Source organism: Pieris napi, chromosome 2, assembly GCF_905475465.1.
Source record: "Pieris napi chromosome 2, ilPieNapi1.2, whole genome shotgun sequence".
Classification (NCBI taxonomy): domain Eukaryota; kingdom Metazoa; phylum Arthropoda; class Insecta; order Lepidoptera; family Pieridae; genus Pieris; species Pieris napi.
In genome coordinates, this window is record NC_062235.1 from 10,758,977 (window position 1) to 10,777,837 (window position 18,861).

The 18,861-nt window shown below is 32.7% G+C and overlaps 2 protein-coding genes across 2 annotated transcripts; both read left to right on the plus strand.

Annotated features, from left to right (window-relative positions):
• The first annotated feature begins 474 nt into the window (after nucleotides 1–474).
• Nucleotides 475–7,459, plus strand: LOC125058427 (circadian clock-controlled protein daywake-like). Its single transcript, XM_047662496.1, has 5 exons — nucleotides 475–631; nucleotides 2,246–2,465; nucleotides 4,460–4,590; nucleotides 6,388–6,540; nucleotides 7,240–7,459. The coding sequence occupies exons 1-5, from the start codon at nucleotides 574–576 to the stop codon at nucleotides 7,389–7,391; spliced, it is 714 nt and encodes a 237-aa protein (XP_047518452.1). The 5' UTR covers nucleotides 475–573; the 3' UTR covers nucleotides 7,392–7,459.
• Nucleotides 7,460–14,163: 6,704 nt separating this feature from the next.
• LOC125061090 (protein takeout-like) lies at nucleotides 14,164–18,477 on the plus strand. The gene is made up of 5 exons (XM_047666253.1): nucleotides 14,164–14,298; nucleotides 14,882–15,104; nucleotides 17,037–17,167; nucleotides 17,661–17,813; nucleotides 18,245–18,477. The coding sequence occupies exons 1-5, from the start codon at nucleotides 14,241–14,243 to the stop codon at nucleotides 18,394–18,396; spliced, it is 717 nt and encodes a 238-aa protein (XP_047522209.1). The 5' UTR covers nucleotides 14,164–14,240; the 3' UTR covers nucleotides 18,397–18,477.
• Nucleotides 18,478–18,861: the final 384 nt, after the last annotated feature.

Here is an 18,861-nt window from a genome sequence, read left to right on the forward strand (position 1 = left end):
CTACGCTTACGATTTTCCTAGATGGTTTATGGCTATTTGTTTATTAAATTCCAACGTTCCTTCATTTTTTTATTGCTGTTTTACTTTTATGAAAATTTATCCATACGGACTTCACCGCGGAAACATTCGGGGAGGCTTCCTAGAACCTCTAAACGTCAACATCTGTTAAAAACTCGATTTTCGAAATATTTCAATTTTCTTAGCGGGAAGTTAAAAAGAAGAATAATAAAAATATGAAAAAAAATAAAATAATGAAACATAAAATTTATTTTAATTCGTCCAGCAAAGCGGGCGCGAAACGGCTAGTCTACTTATAATCACAAAGACTGATTGTATGATAAATATTTAACAACAAAAAAAAGTTCACGAGCTCTTAGTCCATCAATCAAAAAATCGATGGTTGATGGATGGAAAATACCTGATAAGTTTTTGCCAGCTAATATGTTAAAAATAACGTGTAAAATGCTGGTTGTTTATAAAACGGCGAGTAGGACGTGATCAATGTGCCATTTAGCATTATTGGTTAACGGGTAAAGTTGTGCGTGTATAAATTAATTTACATTTTTGATAAATATGATTGATTTGAAATACTTTGTGGTTATTCTTGCGTTCGCTGCTTATACTAATGGAGGTAATATTTCAATAATTTTTATTTATTCATCATGCCTTTTCAAACCATCAGGCATCACGGATCCACCCTTCTGCCCTGACATACCTCTCTCGCTTCATCCATTTTCATGATTCACCATGTAGGCTCGTCGGTTATGGCCAATTTACATTATCTTAGTGTTTAGGAGAGTGCTTTAGTACAACTTGAAAGGCAAGTTCTTTAGCGTAGCGTTTACTAAAGCAAGTAGCGTTTACATGTTTCAACTAAAGTACTATCCTAAAGCACTCTCCTAAACACTAAGATAATGTAAATCGGCCTTTATGGGTTGGTACTTTTAATTTGTACTGTTGCACCTCCTATTTCCAGGTATGTATGACAAGGCAACCTGACCTCACAAACCACGGTTGCCTTGGATATTGGCTTCTGTATTTTAATCAAGCTCAAATACTGTTTTTCCTCCAATTTTCGATATCGTTTTTTAAATCTAAGCTAATATAAAGGAAATATTTGTAACGAATTAAGTAAAAACTATTGGACCGATTTAAATAATTTAAAAAAACTATCCCAGGATATTCTGTACTGACCGATGGATGTATTATAAAATAGCTTCCCTGAATCATTTGTTAGAGATAAGGTCGTTTAATAATATTTAATCTGATTGATTATTTAATAAATTGGTCAATAAATAAACCTATGTTGTTAAAACTTATTTTAATCTTCGGATATTTAAAAGTAAATTATATTTTTTACGTAAAAAATGATTTCTAATAATTGTTATATGCACTGCAGTCATAGATACTATTTTTTTTTTATTCTTGAATAACCTAGTAAGTTTACTCTGTCCAAGGCAAGTAAGCAGGTAGAATGCTGCCTCTGTCCTGACCTCGGTCATGAATATTTCTTATATAAATTTTATATTACCTTATTAATACCAATTAAGGTAATTTTTATTTTAATAATACGATACCAAACTATTGATTTATATTACTTAAAAAAAATTGGACTATTACATAGACAATTTAGTAAGATTTTTCGCTTTATGGCAGCTATAGTTTTTTAGGTTTATTTTTACACTCCTCTTTTATAACACCCTAAACATTGGGGTTAAAAAAAAGGTAACCTGATCTAGTCGTTTACCGTTTATTATAAAAATACATATGTTTTTATTTACCATTAAAGCCTGCTTAATATAAAGTGCCCATAGAATATTTATTTTAAGTATATTTTTTTTTTATTTATTGAGAAAGATTTACAGCTTATTACTAACTTACTTACTAAACACAATGTTCTTTTACGCCATTAAATAAATATTTACAAATAGTTAAGTACTAATAAACAACAAAAATATTGCTCCGCTTGGACCAATATTTTAATGAAGAAACAACGAAACATTTATCCGTTTTTATTAAACATCTTTCACAACGGAAATTACACGATTAATAAAAAAATTATGCTAAACAAATTAATCTAACATTATGAAACAGTTAAAACAAAAATATACATATACCGTACTAGGCCGTCTTGGCTTAACCTGCTTTGCTTCCGTAAAACTCCTCAGTTTTTTAATATTAGCAGATTTACATAAGAACAATATCGAAGAAATTACGAACTAAGGTCGCTTTTGTTTATTTCCAGTTCCATTGGTAGCAAAATGTAAGGTGGGAGACTCGAAATGTAGCAAAGAATCGGCGCAGGCGGCGATAAAAACCTTCGCAGCTGGGATCCCTGAGTTTCAAATAAAGTCATTGGACCCTTTGGTCATCAAACACACAGACGCCAGTTCACCTAACCTCAAGCTGACTTTAACTGATTATACTGTGACTGGGCTGAAAGACTGCATTGTTAAGAAGACTAAGTGAGTATGGCATAGAAAAGTCTGGTATTGGGTTCGATTCCCAGTACTACAAACATAAGACAGTTTTAACTTAAACACATTATATTTCCATGCGATTCGAATGCTATTTCAATACAATATGGAGGATCCAATAAGGTCCACGGAGCTTTGACGAATAATAATAACGCACGTAAAATATATTTAATTGATTTCAAAAAAATTGGTATCAAATAAAGTCAATAGTCAAAGTAGACTTTACTTAATCGAATTAAAACGCATATCACATTGAAAGAAAGAAAGTTAATTGTGTAAATGTATATCTTTATATATATAATTCTTCTGTGAGTGTGTATGTCACTGAACTTCTCTCAAACGACTGGACCGATTTTGATGAAATTTTTTGTGTGTGTTCAAGGGGATCTGGGAATGGTTTAGATTCACAAATCAGCCCGCCAGATGGCGCTGCAGTCGGTACTTTCATACTTTGCTTTACTAATCGCTTGAAATATCATGCAGGACAACGTCTGTCGGGTCCACTAGTATACATATATGTATACAATAATTAAGAATCTAGGCATACATCAATTATGTTTTCTGGCGTACAAAAAATACACGTCCAATTGATAACCCCTTCCTCCGATTTTTAAGTCACAACCAAAACATATAATATTAGATTGTGTGAATAAGATAGAATTTCTTGGACTGTGCCATCATACAAATCATGAATAGCTCTAATTATGGTTTAATTTTAATAATGCTTACAAAATATAAGAATCCTAAACTGCTGAATAACAAAATCTGTAATAATATCTAGTATTTAAAGAAAAAACTTTTTAACCGGATTTAAGTTATGTATTATTATAAATTTACAATTATTTAACATAATTTTAAATTTAACCGACGTTTCGCGTGCTTTACAGCGTGCATGGTCACGGTGACTAAAGACAAAAGGTGTTGGATGTCAAAAAGTATCACAGCTGTAGAAAAAGTTGCATTATCTGTATTTTTTCCCCGGAGTTGGTATCGACTAAAAGATGGAGGGTTTTGGCAGAAATGGCTCTATAAATCCGGTTAAAAAGTTTTTTTTTTAAATGTGTAAAGGTTATGTCAATAAAAGACAATACTATAATATCTAGTATTGTCAAAATATTGCAGTTCCCTTATGGACAGGCCTCTACTTAGTTCCCTTGTAAACAATGCTTTTAATTTACGAGTTGAAAGAGATAGTTGACCAATACTATATTGAACTTAAGTTAGTGAGTTTATGTTAGTTGTCACGTTTTTATTCCGTGTTAAATGATGTTTACTAATTAGTTTAATGTAGGTCAGTTAATAGCTTCTAGTAATTATTCCTATTACGTTACTAAACACGGAAACTGGTCAATGTTTTATTTGCAGTTGACCTTAGAATATTTTAATAAGCTTTGACTTGTTTAAAACAAACATTGGCCTTGAATCTTTAAAATATTTATTTGTTTGAGATCTACCTAATTAAAATGTTGAATACTTTGAATGACATTCCTATGAATAGAATATCTGCCTTATAAAATACCTGGAAAGCAATTTATTTTTTGTAACAGTAATTATTCATATGTGTGGTTTATTAACGACGCGGAACGTAATAATATATAAAAGAAAAACAATTGAATTCTAAATTTTATTAAATTTAACGCTTGCTAGACTTGTTTATGGTATCTTGTATTACTGCATCACACATTAGCAGACTAATCAATTTAATTTTTTTAATAATATCAACTTTTAATGATGGCTTCTGCGTTCGTCTTTGGACGTGTCATATACGACACATAGTATGGAAAATTTTCATACAATGGTCTTAAATTCTCAATGCTTTCTTTTAAATACCTAGACAGACGTTTCATCACAATTCCACTTGATAAGTTTCATTTAAGTGCCTTGTGACCTAAGCGCGCCTGTGAAATACCATTTCATATTCCCCGAAGGGGACAAGTAGTTCCATCTTTTATTTCTTACACTTATATCATAATTTATTTCAGATACGACAAATCAAACTCCAAGCTACTAATAAAACTGCAATGTTCTCCCAAAGTTGAAGGAAGCTATGAAATGAATGGACAATTACTAATTTTGCGTATGGAAGGAAAAGGACCTATTCACGTACAACTACGTAAGCATTCATATTTAGTAACTCTTAATTAGTATGACGGCTCATTGGTCTAGTGGTTAGTACCCATGACTGCGAATCCAAGGGTCCTGGGTTCGATCCCCGGCTGAGACAAACATCGATGTGATGAGCATTTGGTGTTGTGCTTAGGTCTTGGGTGTTTAAATATGTATTTATATGTCTATCTATCTATAAAATGTATGTATATCCGTTGCCTAGTACCCATAACACAAGCTTCACCAGCTTAGCATGGGACTAGGTCAAGTGGTGTGAATTGTCCAATCATATAAAAAAAAAAATTGCCTTGATGCTACGGCGACCACTGACATTTTAACAGGAGTAAAAAGTAATTTTAATAATTCCTATAACCAATGCTACCAGAGTTCTTCCTATCCGGTGCACTCTTGACAGAGCGGTCGTGATCGCTATGAAGTAGTGGTGATAGAAGGGGCAGATGTTATGCGCTTTACGACGTTTCGCCATCGTTGCCTATTAGAGGTCATCGATAGAGCTACCAGAGTATCGCGTATCAATTACGATATTAATCACCTTGTCGTCCGTCGTTCCACAACTGAGCGCTTCTTAAGGCAATTTCTGCCGCGCACCACCACTATGTGGAACCAGCTGCCCACTGAATTATTTCCGAACCAATTCGACTAAGGGTCCTTCAAGAAAAGAGCGTACCATTACTTAAAAGGCTGGCAGCGCGCTTGCGAGCCTTCTGGCAGTGCGAGTGTCCTTGGTCGGCATTATCATACTAAAGCCACAGGCAAAGACGTGCTTTACGTACGTTTTCTATTTATTATTTATTCAAATAACATAGCTAGATAAAGTGAGCTACAATTGTTTTTTATATCCATATTTGCAATGTAATCATATTTTCCGGTCTTATCCGAGAATATGGGAATTGGATGGATTGTGTTTATAATTGTGTTCTAAAATCAATCCCTAAAAATATTTACCTAATGTGCATTTTCAAGGAAATTGTTGGATTGAAAAATATTCTAGGACATGACCATTGGAGAGGCAAGGGCGGCAAAAACTACACAGCCTATAACCTTGAAAATTTCTTAATCCACCACTGTATTTCAGATATTATATAGGAAATTAACAAAAACATCAACACATTCTTCCACCAAGTTTCTAAAGGTGAATTGATAATTGAATAAGAGTATAAATTATATTTTTTTTTCTCTGCGGTTATTTGCAATCAGCCCTAAGGCTATCATGTGGAGTGACTTCCCATTGGAAGCATCTACTCATATTCTGTCTAGAGCTACTGCCGGTCTTCTAGCTCTAGAGTATGGTGACGTTTTAGTCGACTCACATAGGTAATGTCTAATGGTGCGTTGGCGAGCAAGTTCATTCGGGTGACAGCTTAACCGCTTTTTGTATTTAGCTGCCAGTCTCCGGTGTTCGTGAACTTCGTTGTTGGTTATGTACCATGGTACTTTTGCAACTGCTCTTAGGATCTTCTTCTGTTGTCGCTGGAGTATATTTATGTTGGTATCACTTGCGTTGCCCCATCCCATATAGACAAAGAAAATTATGAACACAGTTTTGGGCTTTTTATGTTCAAGATTCAATTATTTATATAAGTAGCTAATATGTGGTTATATCGTTAGGTAAGAAGACTGTGACTGACATATTCATTTCCCTGCATCTATTGAGTAACTGCAATTAAGTAGAAGAAGTAGAGTAAAGGAATTGGATGCTAAACAGTAGCTCGGTACATTCGCTGAGTTGCTTAACAAATTCTTTATTTAAATTATGTGCTAATAGCGAAATCGGACTTTTCAGGGAAGGCAGAATTCAGCGTGGAATACAGTATCGAAGAATCTGAAAAGGATGGAGCTAAATACTGGAATATCAAAGATTACAAACACAGTTTTGAATTGAAGGACAAAGCGGACGTTGTGTTCGGAAATCTTTTTAATGGAAATGATGTGCTAGGTTAGTAATTATATAAGTTAATGCATTAATAAACACACTAGGACTTAGTCTCTCTTCCCAACCTTTCTTGTGCCATGCCCCCCCTTTAGCATTCCTAAAATTTTTATGGCCCCCTTAAGTTACTTAAGAAACTTAAATGCTGGGTATGATACACACTAAGTAAATTTTTTTAAACTGAAATTCAAATTCCATAATTTTAATATTTTTTTTTAACAATCAAATTGCCCCCCTGTGGGATGTGGGGCCCACGTTGGGAAACAATGTTATAAACCCAATAACGATGGCAATCGCAATTGAGTACTTGTGGCTTTAGAACTATATATTCAAGTGTTACGGATGTTAAGAGAACTTAGAAATTACATAAAAAAACATGGGGATCGTTTAAATTATTTAGTAACAACAATTAAAAGATGTATAAATTTGGCGCATTAAAGGTGCAGTCTTAATTGTATGTAAATAATAGTATGAAAAAATGGCAAACATACAAAAATCTAAGATTCTTAATCCTTATGAATTAGGATTAAGAGTCGAGGGTTCAAACTCTGGCGCAATGAACGTCGTTTAGTAAAAAGTAGTATTATCAATAAGAGAGTCAGCTTGCCTAAAAATGAAATCGAACAATGGAACAGGTTCTGAAATCTGAAAAATTAAATTATTAAGTTATTTATAATTTTCACAGAAATTATTATATTTTTTCAGGACAAGCTGCAAAGGAAGTGATAAAAGAGAGCGGTAATGAAATCGTCGAAGAAGTCGGGAGCCCAGTTATATCTGATATTATAAAGGAAATAACCAAAAACATCAACACATTCTTCCACCAAGTTCCAATTAGTGAATTGATAATTGAATAAAAATATAAATTATCACTTATATACAAAGAAAATTAATTTAAATATTTAATAAATTCTATTTTATATAATTCTGTTTCTCTGTTTAAAAATGTTATCAATTACAATCCAATACTAAGATTATATTAAAAAACACTATAAAAAACTTGGTTGATGTTTAGAATGAAAAAGCTGACAAGTTTGAGACCAATACGAATGTTTCCGTGGTGTTAAAACTACCCAACGCATTATAACTGAATTAAAATCTTTAAAGTTTAAACAAACCTCCAGTCATAAGCATTGTCCAGTGTTAAAGAAGTAATGAAGTATATGAAAACCACCAAAATAACGCAAAAAACCTTTAAGAAATAATCATTTAACTTGCTGCCCTGGGCATTGCAAAATTATATAATTATAAAATAATAAAATTAAATGACCTTTGCGATGATAAATAATATGGTAGCTGTTTTCACGTATCAAAAACAACACGTATTTTTTTACAGGTCACTCTAATGCGACAACAAAAATTCAAGGAATTAATAATATTCAATAACAATAAAAAACAAAGCTTAAATACAAAAAAACTACATACATAATATTAATAATTACCATAATAAAACATTACCTTACATATTTTTTAAATAATTTAATATTAGGTACTGACGTAAATCAAATATTTGCCAGTTCACTCAACGGATAATTTAAAACGTCGGTCATTTTGTGCAGCTCTATCACAATCCTGATGTATTGTACAAACAGAATATAGGATTATTAGAAGGTTTCTCTCATTCTTCAATCTCATATTGTCATCTCAGGGATAGACAGCAATTCATGAGTCATATCACTGAAGTACTTTTGAATTAAGAAAAACAATATACATTCAATTATGGGCAACTATCCGTTTGCACAAAAATATATAGACGCAGACTGCTTCGGCACCACAAAATATTGATTTTTGATGTCAGCTTCGCATTAGGTAATGTTATGAAAATAGCCAACATAGACGAGCTTTTCTGCATTCTGTTAGTGGCGTCGCGTATCCTTATCACTGAGAACGCTGCAGAACAGCAGAAGATTCCGTTATTCAAGAGACTTGCTGTACGTCGGCCCCGCTGGAGTTTACAATCTAAAGTATTACCTAAACAAGGATTTAATTTAATAAAAAATAATTTGGAAACGAATAATTATAACTAGTCTGGCCATAAATACTGTTACATAAAAACTTTCCTGGTTTACAACTTTTGAATTATTTTGAATTTGGAACACGTATATTATTTTAAAAACTTCTTACGATTTTGCGCCATTTCACATATTTTTTTGTGTTCAATATCGAATTACAATATGGAATGGGGTGTTAAAGAAAATAGGATTGCAGTGATCGCCTTGCACGAAGTGCATATGGAGCCGTCGGTTATATTCCAGAGATTTCAACAGCTTGATATCAGCCGTTTGTTCGTATTGTACTATCAAAAGATAATCAACAACACTTCATCTGTCGAAGACAAGAAAAGATCGGGGCGACCGCGTGCTGTTAGAACTACAAAATATAAATATAAAATTTTCACGATTGAAGAACCCTACAATAAGCAAAATGATAGTGTACGCTCATAGTTTTAAAGAAGCTGCTCAAGTGGTCGGAAAGGTACAACGTGGACGTGGGGCGTGTCTTACTTATCAAGGAGTCACAAAACTACATTTTTGTGAAAAAGGGAGTAAAAATTTCATCCAAAGTATATCAAGATACAGTCTTGGATTATGTTGTGAAACCTCTCGGTAATACACAATTTTTCAAAATATACCGTAGTAGCAGGATTCTGCACCTGGTCACAAGGCACAAACTACCCAAGCCTGGCTTGAAACCAACTTTCCGGACTTTATAAGAGCTGAAGACTGGCCCTCATCTAGCCCAGACCTTAACCCTTTAGACTTGAAATTATGGTCAGTTTTAGAAGACATGGCCTGCTCTAAACGACATGGCGACATTGAGTCTCTTAAAAAATCTTTGGAGCAAGCAGTGACGAAATTTTCCTTGAAAACAGTGCGTAAATCCATAGATTCGTGGTCAAACAGATTAATGGCCTGTGTAAAAGCCAAAGGTGGCCATTTCGAATAGAATATTTATTTAGTTTTTGCTGAGACTTTAATAAATATGTAGGTACAAATTTTAATAAAATTACATTAATTTTTTTTTTTTTTAAATGCATTTTCATTTGTGACAGAATTTATGGCTGGACTAGGTATAATGTAGTTGATATTTGAATTTACAAAAAGTTCAAATCGTTTGACAAACAAGAAATAGAAAATTTGTTCAATTTTGTTCTTTTTACGCAAATAAAATACCTCCTGACCGATTTGACCTTTAAGACTAGATAAGATGAAATACTATTCTAAATACATCTACATAATTATTTTAAGCTTTACTTTTGTTTTTTAAAATATGTATTAAATTTTAATTTATTTGATATGTCTGATTTATGACTAACAATAGCGAAATTAACTTAATTAATTAGAAAATCTAATTTATATGACAAACTTTTTAAAGAATTATTAATTCAAAAATTCACTTCCGCCTTTCAGAGTTTATGATGTTTCCTGAGACATATAAGATTTGACATATTGAATTATAATTATTTTTGTTTGATAGTTTTGTTGTCAGAATAATATTAATATTTTATGAATATTCTATTAATTAAAAGGATCAATCTTCTATTTACTGATTTTACGTTCCCACTCAGTTTTATACAAACACTACATTTGAACATACTTTGTAAGTCCTTCAGTAAAAATATTATTTACTTTTATCGAATACCTTAAAAATGTGAAAAAAAAATAGCCGTAATATTACTTATTATTTGTTTACAATTTAAGTATAGAGATTTTCTAAGCATTATCATGATAAGGGACCGGTTATGCCAGAAATATATATTTATATTCTCTTAGTTGTGGTGCTAAAGATGGAAAGTGAAAGATTTTAGTTTGTACAAAAGACTACAACAAATTGTATAGAGAATTGTACCTGCACGGCAGCATCAATTGAACCATGGTGACATTGTTGAAATTGCACCGTGACACAAGTCAGTAATTAAAAAGGCAATGTCATAGTAATATTGTTTTTTAATTACGTGATCATCACTGTTACAAAAGAAAATACACTTTGAATGAAAATACACCTTACGACAGTCTAAGACTAGCATTTTCTAAAATAGAAATATGTTTCCACACCAATCACAAGCTGATCGCACCAGCGCCATTTTGTATAATTTTCTACGCTACGGTTCGACCGCTAGTAGTCGAATTGGCTTGTCAATAGTGCCGCTTGGCTACCATTTCTATACGTAGTGTCTATCATACGACGCTGACAATTCATTTAATAGAATACTAATTATCTGTTCCAAATGTTATGTAAACAAATGTCAAGGCCATTATATATTTATGTTGTCTATTCTATTCTACATAACGCTAATGCAGTTTCTCTATGGGGTCAGTTAATGTACTCAAATTTTGCAACCGATTCACTTTGAACATCTCTTTCTTCCTAGATGTTCCATGTACCTATAGGCGACCGGATCTTTAAAAAATATGCACATCGAATTATAAGCCAACTCCTTTGAAAAGACTCGAAAGCACCGACTTGCATGAATCTATATATAATTGGTATTGTAAATTAAAATGTAAAACCAAAAATGTACCCATATCGAGTACGTATTCGTGTTATACTACTTTACTCACAACAAGACCAGGCATCTGTCTTGATGCCATAAGTAAATAATGTATGTATAACGGTCATGATAACGTATTTGACATTTGTTATTTCTATTTACTACTTAATTAATATATAAAAATCTTTCATTACTTTCATGCTACACAAATCATAACTAACAAAAAAAAGGGTGCGTGTACTTATGTACGCGCGTAAGAAGTTATACTTCTTTGGAATTATTAAAAATAGTTTTTGATTGCATGCAAATAATTAATTACAATTAAATAATCAAAGACTGGAAAAGGAGTCATTATAGTCAATAAAGTTCAGTTTAAATTTGAAATATTAAATAAATAAATATTTATTATTATTCTCTTACATTAAGTGTAACATAAATTCTATTATTATTCGAATTAATTTTTTATAATAAATTTCGAGTTGTTTTTAAATTATGTCCAATGCCGTAGCATCTTCCGTGGGCAACTTTATTCTGTTAATTTTGTGTCTCATCAATTTTTCATAACGCGCCTAAAGAAGTATAACTTCAATATGCCTAGTAAAAAATATTTGAAAGTAGTTGCAATTTCCAAAATTTACTAAAAATTCAGTTACAACTTACTAACGAATAGTATCTCGGAAAGAAAGATTCCTCCCTCAAGGAAAATTTATTAAACGTACGTAACGTAAGCTACGCAGTAAAATTTAGTTTTGGCTCGAACGGAAAGTGATAAACTGTTATGACAAATCATTAATGTAACAATACCTAAACTACAACGAGCAATGTTGGCCAGTGGCTTTAGTGAAAACCTCTCATAAGGGCTGTACACTTTATATTTATTTGTAGATGCACAACACTCGCTCGCACGGGAAAGGAAAGCCGGCATCAATGGCTAATCACCTACTTGCCTATGAAGAAAATCTAAGGCCCAGATCTGGCGGTTGTAGCGCCACTGTTGTTTTATGTTATACAACAAACAGTAAGTACAAGTTATAGAATCTGCTTAGTTCATTCTTGTTCTGTTGTTTTAGTAACTCAGTTCTTCTTAAAATAATAACTGTTCTTGTTCGATTGTTCACAATCAGTTCTTTTATTTATTATTATTATCTCTAAAAAAGCTTGAAATGCTTTTCGTACAGTAGTATTGTTTTGAAGCAAAGAATTGTTAGCCCATTAGTATTTCGATAAAACAGTATAAATGTACTTACTATAAGACTATACTTCCTTTTACCGTCACAAATATTTCTTTAATAGTACTAACAAAAAAGGTTTATATAATTAAATTAGCTTATTAAATGCTTAGGCAAAGCATGGGAGATAATTGCTCAAATATTTTATTTGTCTTTTATAACTAATTATTCTTTTTATTGAATACGTTAAACAAAAACTTTTATTAATAAGGAAAATAAGGAGATATATTAAAATACCAAGTTGGCTGATAAAAAAGCTTGTTATAGCAATGTAATGCCGTCTTCACATGGGATAGTTAAAAAATATTTTTCCTGGTATATAGGATACAGAAATATTACTTCCTTACTACGCCTCGACTTTCATCATTAAATAATTGATCAGCTCAATAACCTTATGTTCCTTACGAAACGTCATATGACGTACCGTTTAAAAACAGAACAGGAAGTCGGTATGCTTTTGTTTGGCACATTGGTATTAATAATTACAAGAAACTTAACGAGCGATCTGCAATTTATGGTTTCCTTGTTTAACTAAGTTTTGAAACAGCTTAAATATTTTTAGGCACCATACTAATTATACTGTTACGATTAACGTTAATTAATCGTACACAAAGGTTATTAAAAAAAACTTTTATCTCTTATTTTGATGGCATGGGAGTGATGAGGTATTAAAAAAAAGATTAGCAAGAAGCCGGAGTTAATAGCCAATTCATACGTTTGTGAATTTAATTGTCTGTTACTTCCTATCTAAGAATAGCAACATATTAATAACAAATCAAATTCATGACAATAAAAATATAATCACTAATAAATTAATGCTGATCAATCACAATTAATATCAGATCAATCAACTATTAACAAGGAGAATAAAGTGCAGAATACGTCGGAGACTAGAGAACCAAAAGCCATGACCCAGTGAACGCCACAGTTGTGCGGCGTTCCCACGAGGCGTTAATCACGACAGTCAACCACGCTTTCGTGAAATACACTTCTGTGTGAACGCATAGGCGTTAAACTTGCTTTCGTGAGGAACGGCGCACGACACAAGCGTGGATAGATCAAACGTGTTTGATTTTCAGTCGTGATATACCGTTCGTGAAGCCAAGATGTCGTCACAACAACGTGGAATTAAGTTTAACGACAGTGAAACTACGCGTTTTTTGGAGTTATATTCTATGGAAAAGGTATTATATGATCCAAGTTTGGAGGAATACCGTGATAGAGATTTATATATCGATGTTTCGATAATGACTAAGTCGAAACACGAAGCGTGAACGGCACGAAATCCCCCAACCATGTGAACGTTTCATCAATTCACACTTTCGTGAGTGTCACGAACGACAGTTGACTAGCGTAGTTGACTGTCGTGATTAACGCTCCGTGGGAACGCCCCATTGCAGTGGAAAGATTGCGCCGAAGAAAATTGTGTAGGAATTAAGTATGTGTGTTAAACTAGACAATATTCCGTCTATATTTGACAATAATACATAAAAAAAAAATCAGTGGCGCGGCTGTTCTGAATCTGTTTCATGATCATTATTAAATCTAATAGGCAAGTAGGTGATCAGCCTCCAGTGCCTGACACACGCCGTCGACTTTTTGGGTCTAAGACATGTCGGTTTCCTCACGATGTTTTCCTTCACCGTTCGAGCAAATGTTAAACGCGCATATAGAAAGAAAGTCCATTGGTGCACAGTCGGGGATTGAACCTACGACCTCAGGTATGAGAGTCGCACGCTGAAGCCACTAGGCCAACACTGCTCTCTATATTTGACAAGTGTCGTATTATCAAAACAGATTCCATTAAAAAAAACCAAAGCGCTATCTATAAACAAAATCATTTATTAATGAAACCATTGTGCGTCACACCTCGTGTGTCGATGCCTTTATAACGTATCTGTTAAGGTCCTATTTAAATGTGATTTTCGTTAAAACAGGGCAGACTTGTATTGATCTCTGTACATAAAACTTGTTTATAAGGAAAAATGCATTCGCTCGTGATTCTCAATATTATATTCGTGTCTATAGTTTGTGCTATTCCAGGTAAATAAATATTTATTTCTAATATTATCTTCGTCATTAATTGTGTTTATTTATTTTAAATATTTATTTGTGTTTTCTAAATATTATTATTAATTTGAGGGAGATTTATTTAAGTAGGACGTTCCTAAATATATATTTCAGACACAATCATATTATATTTATATAAGTATACTAGCAGACCGGCCAAGCGTTGCTGTGGCTAGGTTTTTTTTAAATTATATAGTAGTAAATTATTTAAGGGAAACGGTAGGAGAACACCGGTCATGTGGACCACCATGCTTTATTGGTGGTTATGCCATTAAATCATAGCTTATGTGAAACGTTGGTACTTTCAACACAGCGCCATCTGTTAGAATTGTGACTGTTAAATAATAAACAAATATTTTGCAATAAAATAATATTGCGGGTATAAATTGAGATGTAAGCTATCCTATCTTTTAAGTTAGATCAAACTGCACACGGTGTGCAAATTTGATTGATATCGGTTCAGTAGTTTAGGAGTCCATAGCGGACAAACAACGTGACACGTAATTTATATATTTTAATACTAATTATGACTCTTTCTGTTATTCACTATTTTTAGTTCCATTCGAATTGACAAAATGCCTATCAACGGACTCGAAATGCTTGAAATCAGTAACACAAGCTCTGATACCAAAATTCGCCCCAGGGCTGCCAATCTTCAACATCAAGTCTTTAGATCCAATGGAAATTGAAAAAGTCGATGCGAGCACCCCTAACCTTAAACTATTTCTAAGTAATATGAAGGTAACGGGACTTAAAGGCTGCACTGCAAAGAAAGTAGAGTAAGTACACAATTTATAATATTAAATAATATATCAAATCCTAGACTACAAAAACCTTAAAGCTGGTAAAAAAAAACAATGGCAACAACATTTTTAGGTCTGGGCCGCAGTTTTCTGTATGTGTTACATGATCATCTGTCAATCTAATAGGCAAGTAGGAGATCATCCTGTGCCAGACACACGCCGTCGACATTTTGCGTCTAAGGCAAGCCGGTTTCCTCACGATGTTTTCCTTTACCGTTCGAGCGAATGTTTAATGAGCACATATAAAAGTCCATTAGTGCACAGCCGGCGATCGAACCTACGACATAGGGATGAGCGTTACACTCTGAAGCCACACTGCTTAGCTGGTGGAAACATTTTCAGAATAATATAATGTGAGCTAATGTTGGTGCGACCCTAAGGAGGTGTCGTGGGTTTTTCCCCGTTCACAAAACACACTTACTCGTACGATGATAGCAGGAAACATCCCAAAAAAAGATTCATCCTATGTTTACAGATATAGAAACATATATTTTTATATATATGTTAATATATTTATATTAATTTAAAGTTCGTTTAAATTAATCGATTAAGAACAATAATATATTGCCTCTCTGTGGGGTGTTAGGCTCACGACAATAGGACGATAATCACAACGATTTTGATACGTTTTATACAAATAGCTATAATTTCATTTATTTACTTCCAAAAATATTACCAGTTACTGAGATACTAGTAACCTATTTCAAATAATATATTTAGATAAACTGCGAATTAAAAGTTTTCCTAACAGTAATTAAGGTTTAACTTTCAATAATATTATTAACCGCTACAAGCTAAGATACAGTGTTAAAACTATTCTTCATTCACCTTTCAACTAAACTATTGAATGAAACTCATTTGATTAAAATTTACATATGTTGCTTAAAATAGATACTTAATCAACATACATTACTGTAGTATAATTAACAACATCAAGCTAAACAGTTATTAATAGGCCAGCAACGCACTCGCGTGCCCTCTGGCATCTCAGTGTACATATCCATCCATCATTTAACATCAGTCGAGCCTCCTACCAATTTGCCCCATATTCTATAAAAAAACTTACACCTAACAATTAACACAAATATTATACATTGGTGCACAGTTAATAAATTTGTTGCTTTAGCTTTATCATACCCGGGACGGGAACTATTCCTTGATGCCGGGAATCGGGAATATCTGTAAAAAAACACGATTTTTCATTGGATTTTTTGGTAGTAAAAAGAACATGTGCGAACTTTGCATAGCGCAAAATATGTTTGTTGCCTATAAATACTTAAACGTGTTGACATTTTAAAGTGGTTAAGTGACTAATTAAATTCATTTAATCTTATAAGAGCAATCTAAATGGATAATAATGCTTATTAATCCTAGAAAAAACGTGAGAACGATTCCTGTACATTATATTGTTAATTGTGTTTGTACTAACTGTAACTTACACAAATTAGATATTAAGCATTTCTTAATCCGGAACCAGTTGGTTAAGAATCGTTTCACACCTTAATTTTTAAGTTCTGTTCACGGACATAGGAGCTATGCCTCGACCAAGACAAAAACATACGCGTCGAATATTAGGCCAGCCCTGCGATTCTTAAACTTGTAGTTTATTACAAGCTCCCACCTTTTCAGAATGCCAAATCATAAAATGACTGCTTCACGACAGATTTGAGAGCGACCGCCGATGTAAAAACCGCTGTGTGAGTTCGTGAAGTGAGTTACAGAATCGCAGGACTGTTTCTCAACAAAAAGTTAAAATAATCTATGAACAATTGCAATCGCACAATAACAACTTTCTCTAATTACCGCTATTTTAATTTTGGCCTTAGACGTAACACAAAGTAGTAAAAAAATTCATACAAATAAAAAAAACAGTTATCGTAGTCATTCTAGTAAATATATTATTTTCAGACGAGATGCTGCTAAGAAAATGATCTCAGTGACTCTGCTATGTACTGTAGATGCTGAAGGAAACTATGACATGAAGGGGCGCCTATTATTTCTTCCCCTTGAAGGAAACGACAAGTTCCAAGTCAAACTTAGTAAGTTGTTCTTAATATTTATTTATTTATTTAATTATAAGTAATCTTTATTATTTAATTATAAAAATCATAATATTACAAAACAAACACTTAGACAGTACAAAAAGCCAAAACAGATTACATAGATAAACAATATAGTTTACGAAAAATGAACAATTTTGTGTGTCTTGTCGCATATGGAGAAGGAATTTTAAAAGAAATTAACGACAGCAAATAGGGGCTATCGATCCGCCCATTAAGAATTTCATTTCATTCTCATATTTATGTCCATAAATCTCTCGGTTAAAATATTCAATACTACGATCGTAGATATACAGTTCACCTTTCAATATGTAAGTAAAATTGCACCTCACTTGCCTTGAACATATTAAAAATTATAAAAGACCAATAATTAAAATATGCTAGTCATAAACACTTTAAGAAGATGGTACATCCAAAGCTAAGGCAAATAGGAGACTCTACAGTGCTTTTATTATAATATTATATTTTTTAGACAAAGCGATCTTCAAAGTAGAAGGTAAATATGATGAAATCACCAGAGATGGAAAGGCATACTGGGACATAAAAACCTGGGACCATGCATACAAACTGCAAGAAAAGTCGAGTGTCCATTTCGAAAATCTTTTCAACGGAAATAAGGACTTAGGTATGTTGTCATTAACTGAAAAGCGTTTGTTTGAACACGCTACTCTCAAAAGGTTACTGCCCAGGTAGGTACCGCGTTTTTGTAAGCAATTTCGCTGTAGTCCTCCAATATTACGGATGTTGATGACTAACCAAGGGATCGCACTAATACAAAAACTCGGAAATTTCAGAGCTATAAATTTATCGAGAATAACTATACATAGCATCATGAAATTAAGGCGTGTGAAACCACAGCGCACAGTTAGTCAATAGATAAGTCCAAATAAACAAATTAAAACATACTGTTTACGTTTTTGCGACCATGTGCTTCACATTTCATTTATTGAAATAATAAAGTTATATTCATAACTTAACGTTTCAAAGTATTTACTTTAAAACATTTATGTTACACACATAAGTTTTATATGTATTAAACATATTTATATTTAATAGCTAAAGCTGCTCAAGATGTCATTGAAAGCAATGGAAACGAAATCATTGATGAGGTGGGTCCCCCAGTAGTCAAGGCAATCGTGTCCAGACTTGTGGAAGCAGTTCAGGAATTCTTCCACGCGATGCCCGCAGAAAACCTAGCTTTAGATTAAAGTTAAGAGTATTTTAAGTATATTAAAATTAAATTAAAGATGTATTTATAAATTTATACACAATAAATATACCTCAAAATATTAGTTTTTTTTAAATAAACCCAAAAGTATACCCTACTAAATTAAAACACATTTAAAGATTCCCATCTTACAATTATTTTTCGTTTGTAAAAATCAATAGTTGTGTATAGAATCCGTTACTACCACATTGTTGCACCTGCTTTAGCAAAATCAATGAGGAAAAATAGAGGATTTAAAATTAATTGGTATAATTATCATTAAATTTTATGGCGTCTTTTTTCACTTATTTTTTTCGGTAAATAACTTTAACCTTTTAATAAACTTTCAAAATGGATTGTTTACCACATAGAGCCAACGAACAATTGACTCTGTAATTTGATCTAATAGTTAAAAGGATTTTGTATGAAAATACAGTTTTCCGAATGAAAGTATAAAGTTTAATTA

What these genes read in the sequence shown, in the direction of transcription:
- LOC125058427 (XM_047662496.1), top strand. Translation starts at nt 574, where the DNA reads ATGATTGATTTGAAATACTTTGTGGTTATTCTTGCGTTCGCTGCTTAT. An exon ending in TGCATTGTTAAGAAGACTAA is followed by an intron (nt 2,466 to 4,459) that starts GTGAGTATGGCA and finishes AATTTATTTCAG; the next exon opens with ATACGACAAATCAAACTCCA. An exon ending in TAATGGAAATGATGTGCTAG is followed by an intron (nt 6,541 to 7,239) that starts GTTAGTAATTAT and finishes ATATTTTTTCAG; the next exon opens with GACAAGCTGCAAAGGAAGTG.
- LOC125061090 (XM_047666253.1), top strand. Translation starts at nt 14,241, where the DNA reads ATGCATTCGCTCGTGATTCTCAATATTATATTCGTGTCTATAGTTTGT. An exon ending in TATAGTTTGTGCTATTCCAG is followed by an intron (nt 14,299 to 14,881) that starts GTAAATAAATAT and finishes CACTATTTTTAG; the next exon opens with TTCCATTCGAATTGACAAAA. An exon ending in CAAGTTCCAAGTCAAACTTA is followed by an intron (nt 17,168 to 17,660) that starts GTAAGTTGTTCT and finishes TATATTTTTTAG; the next exon opens with ACAAAGCGATCTTCAAAGTA.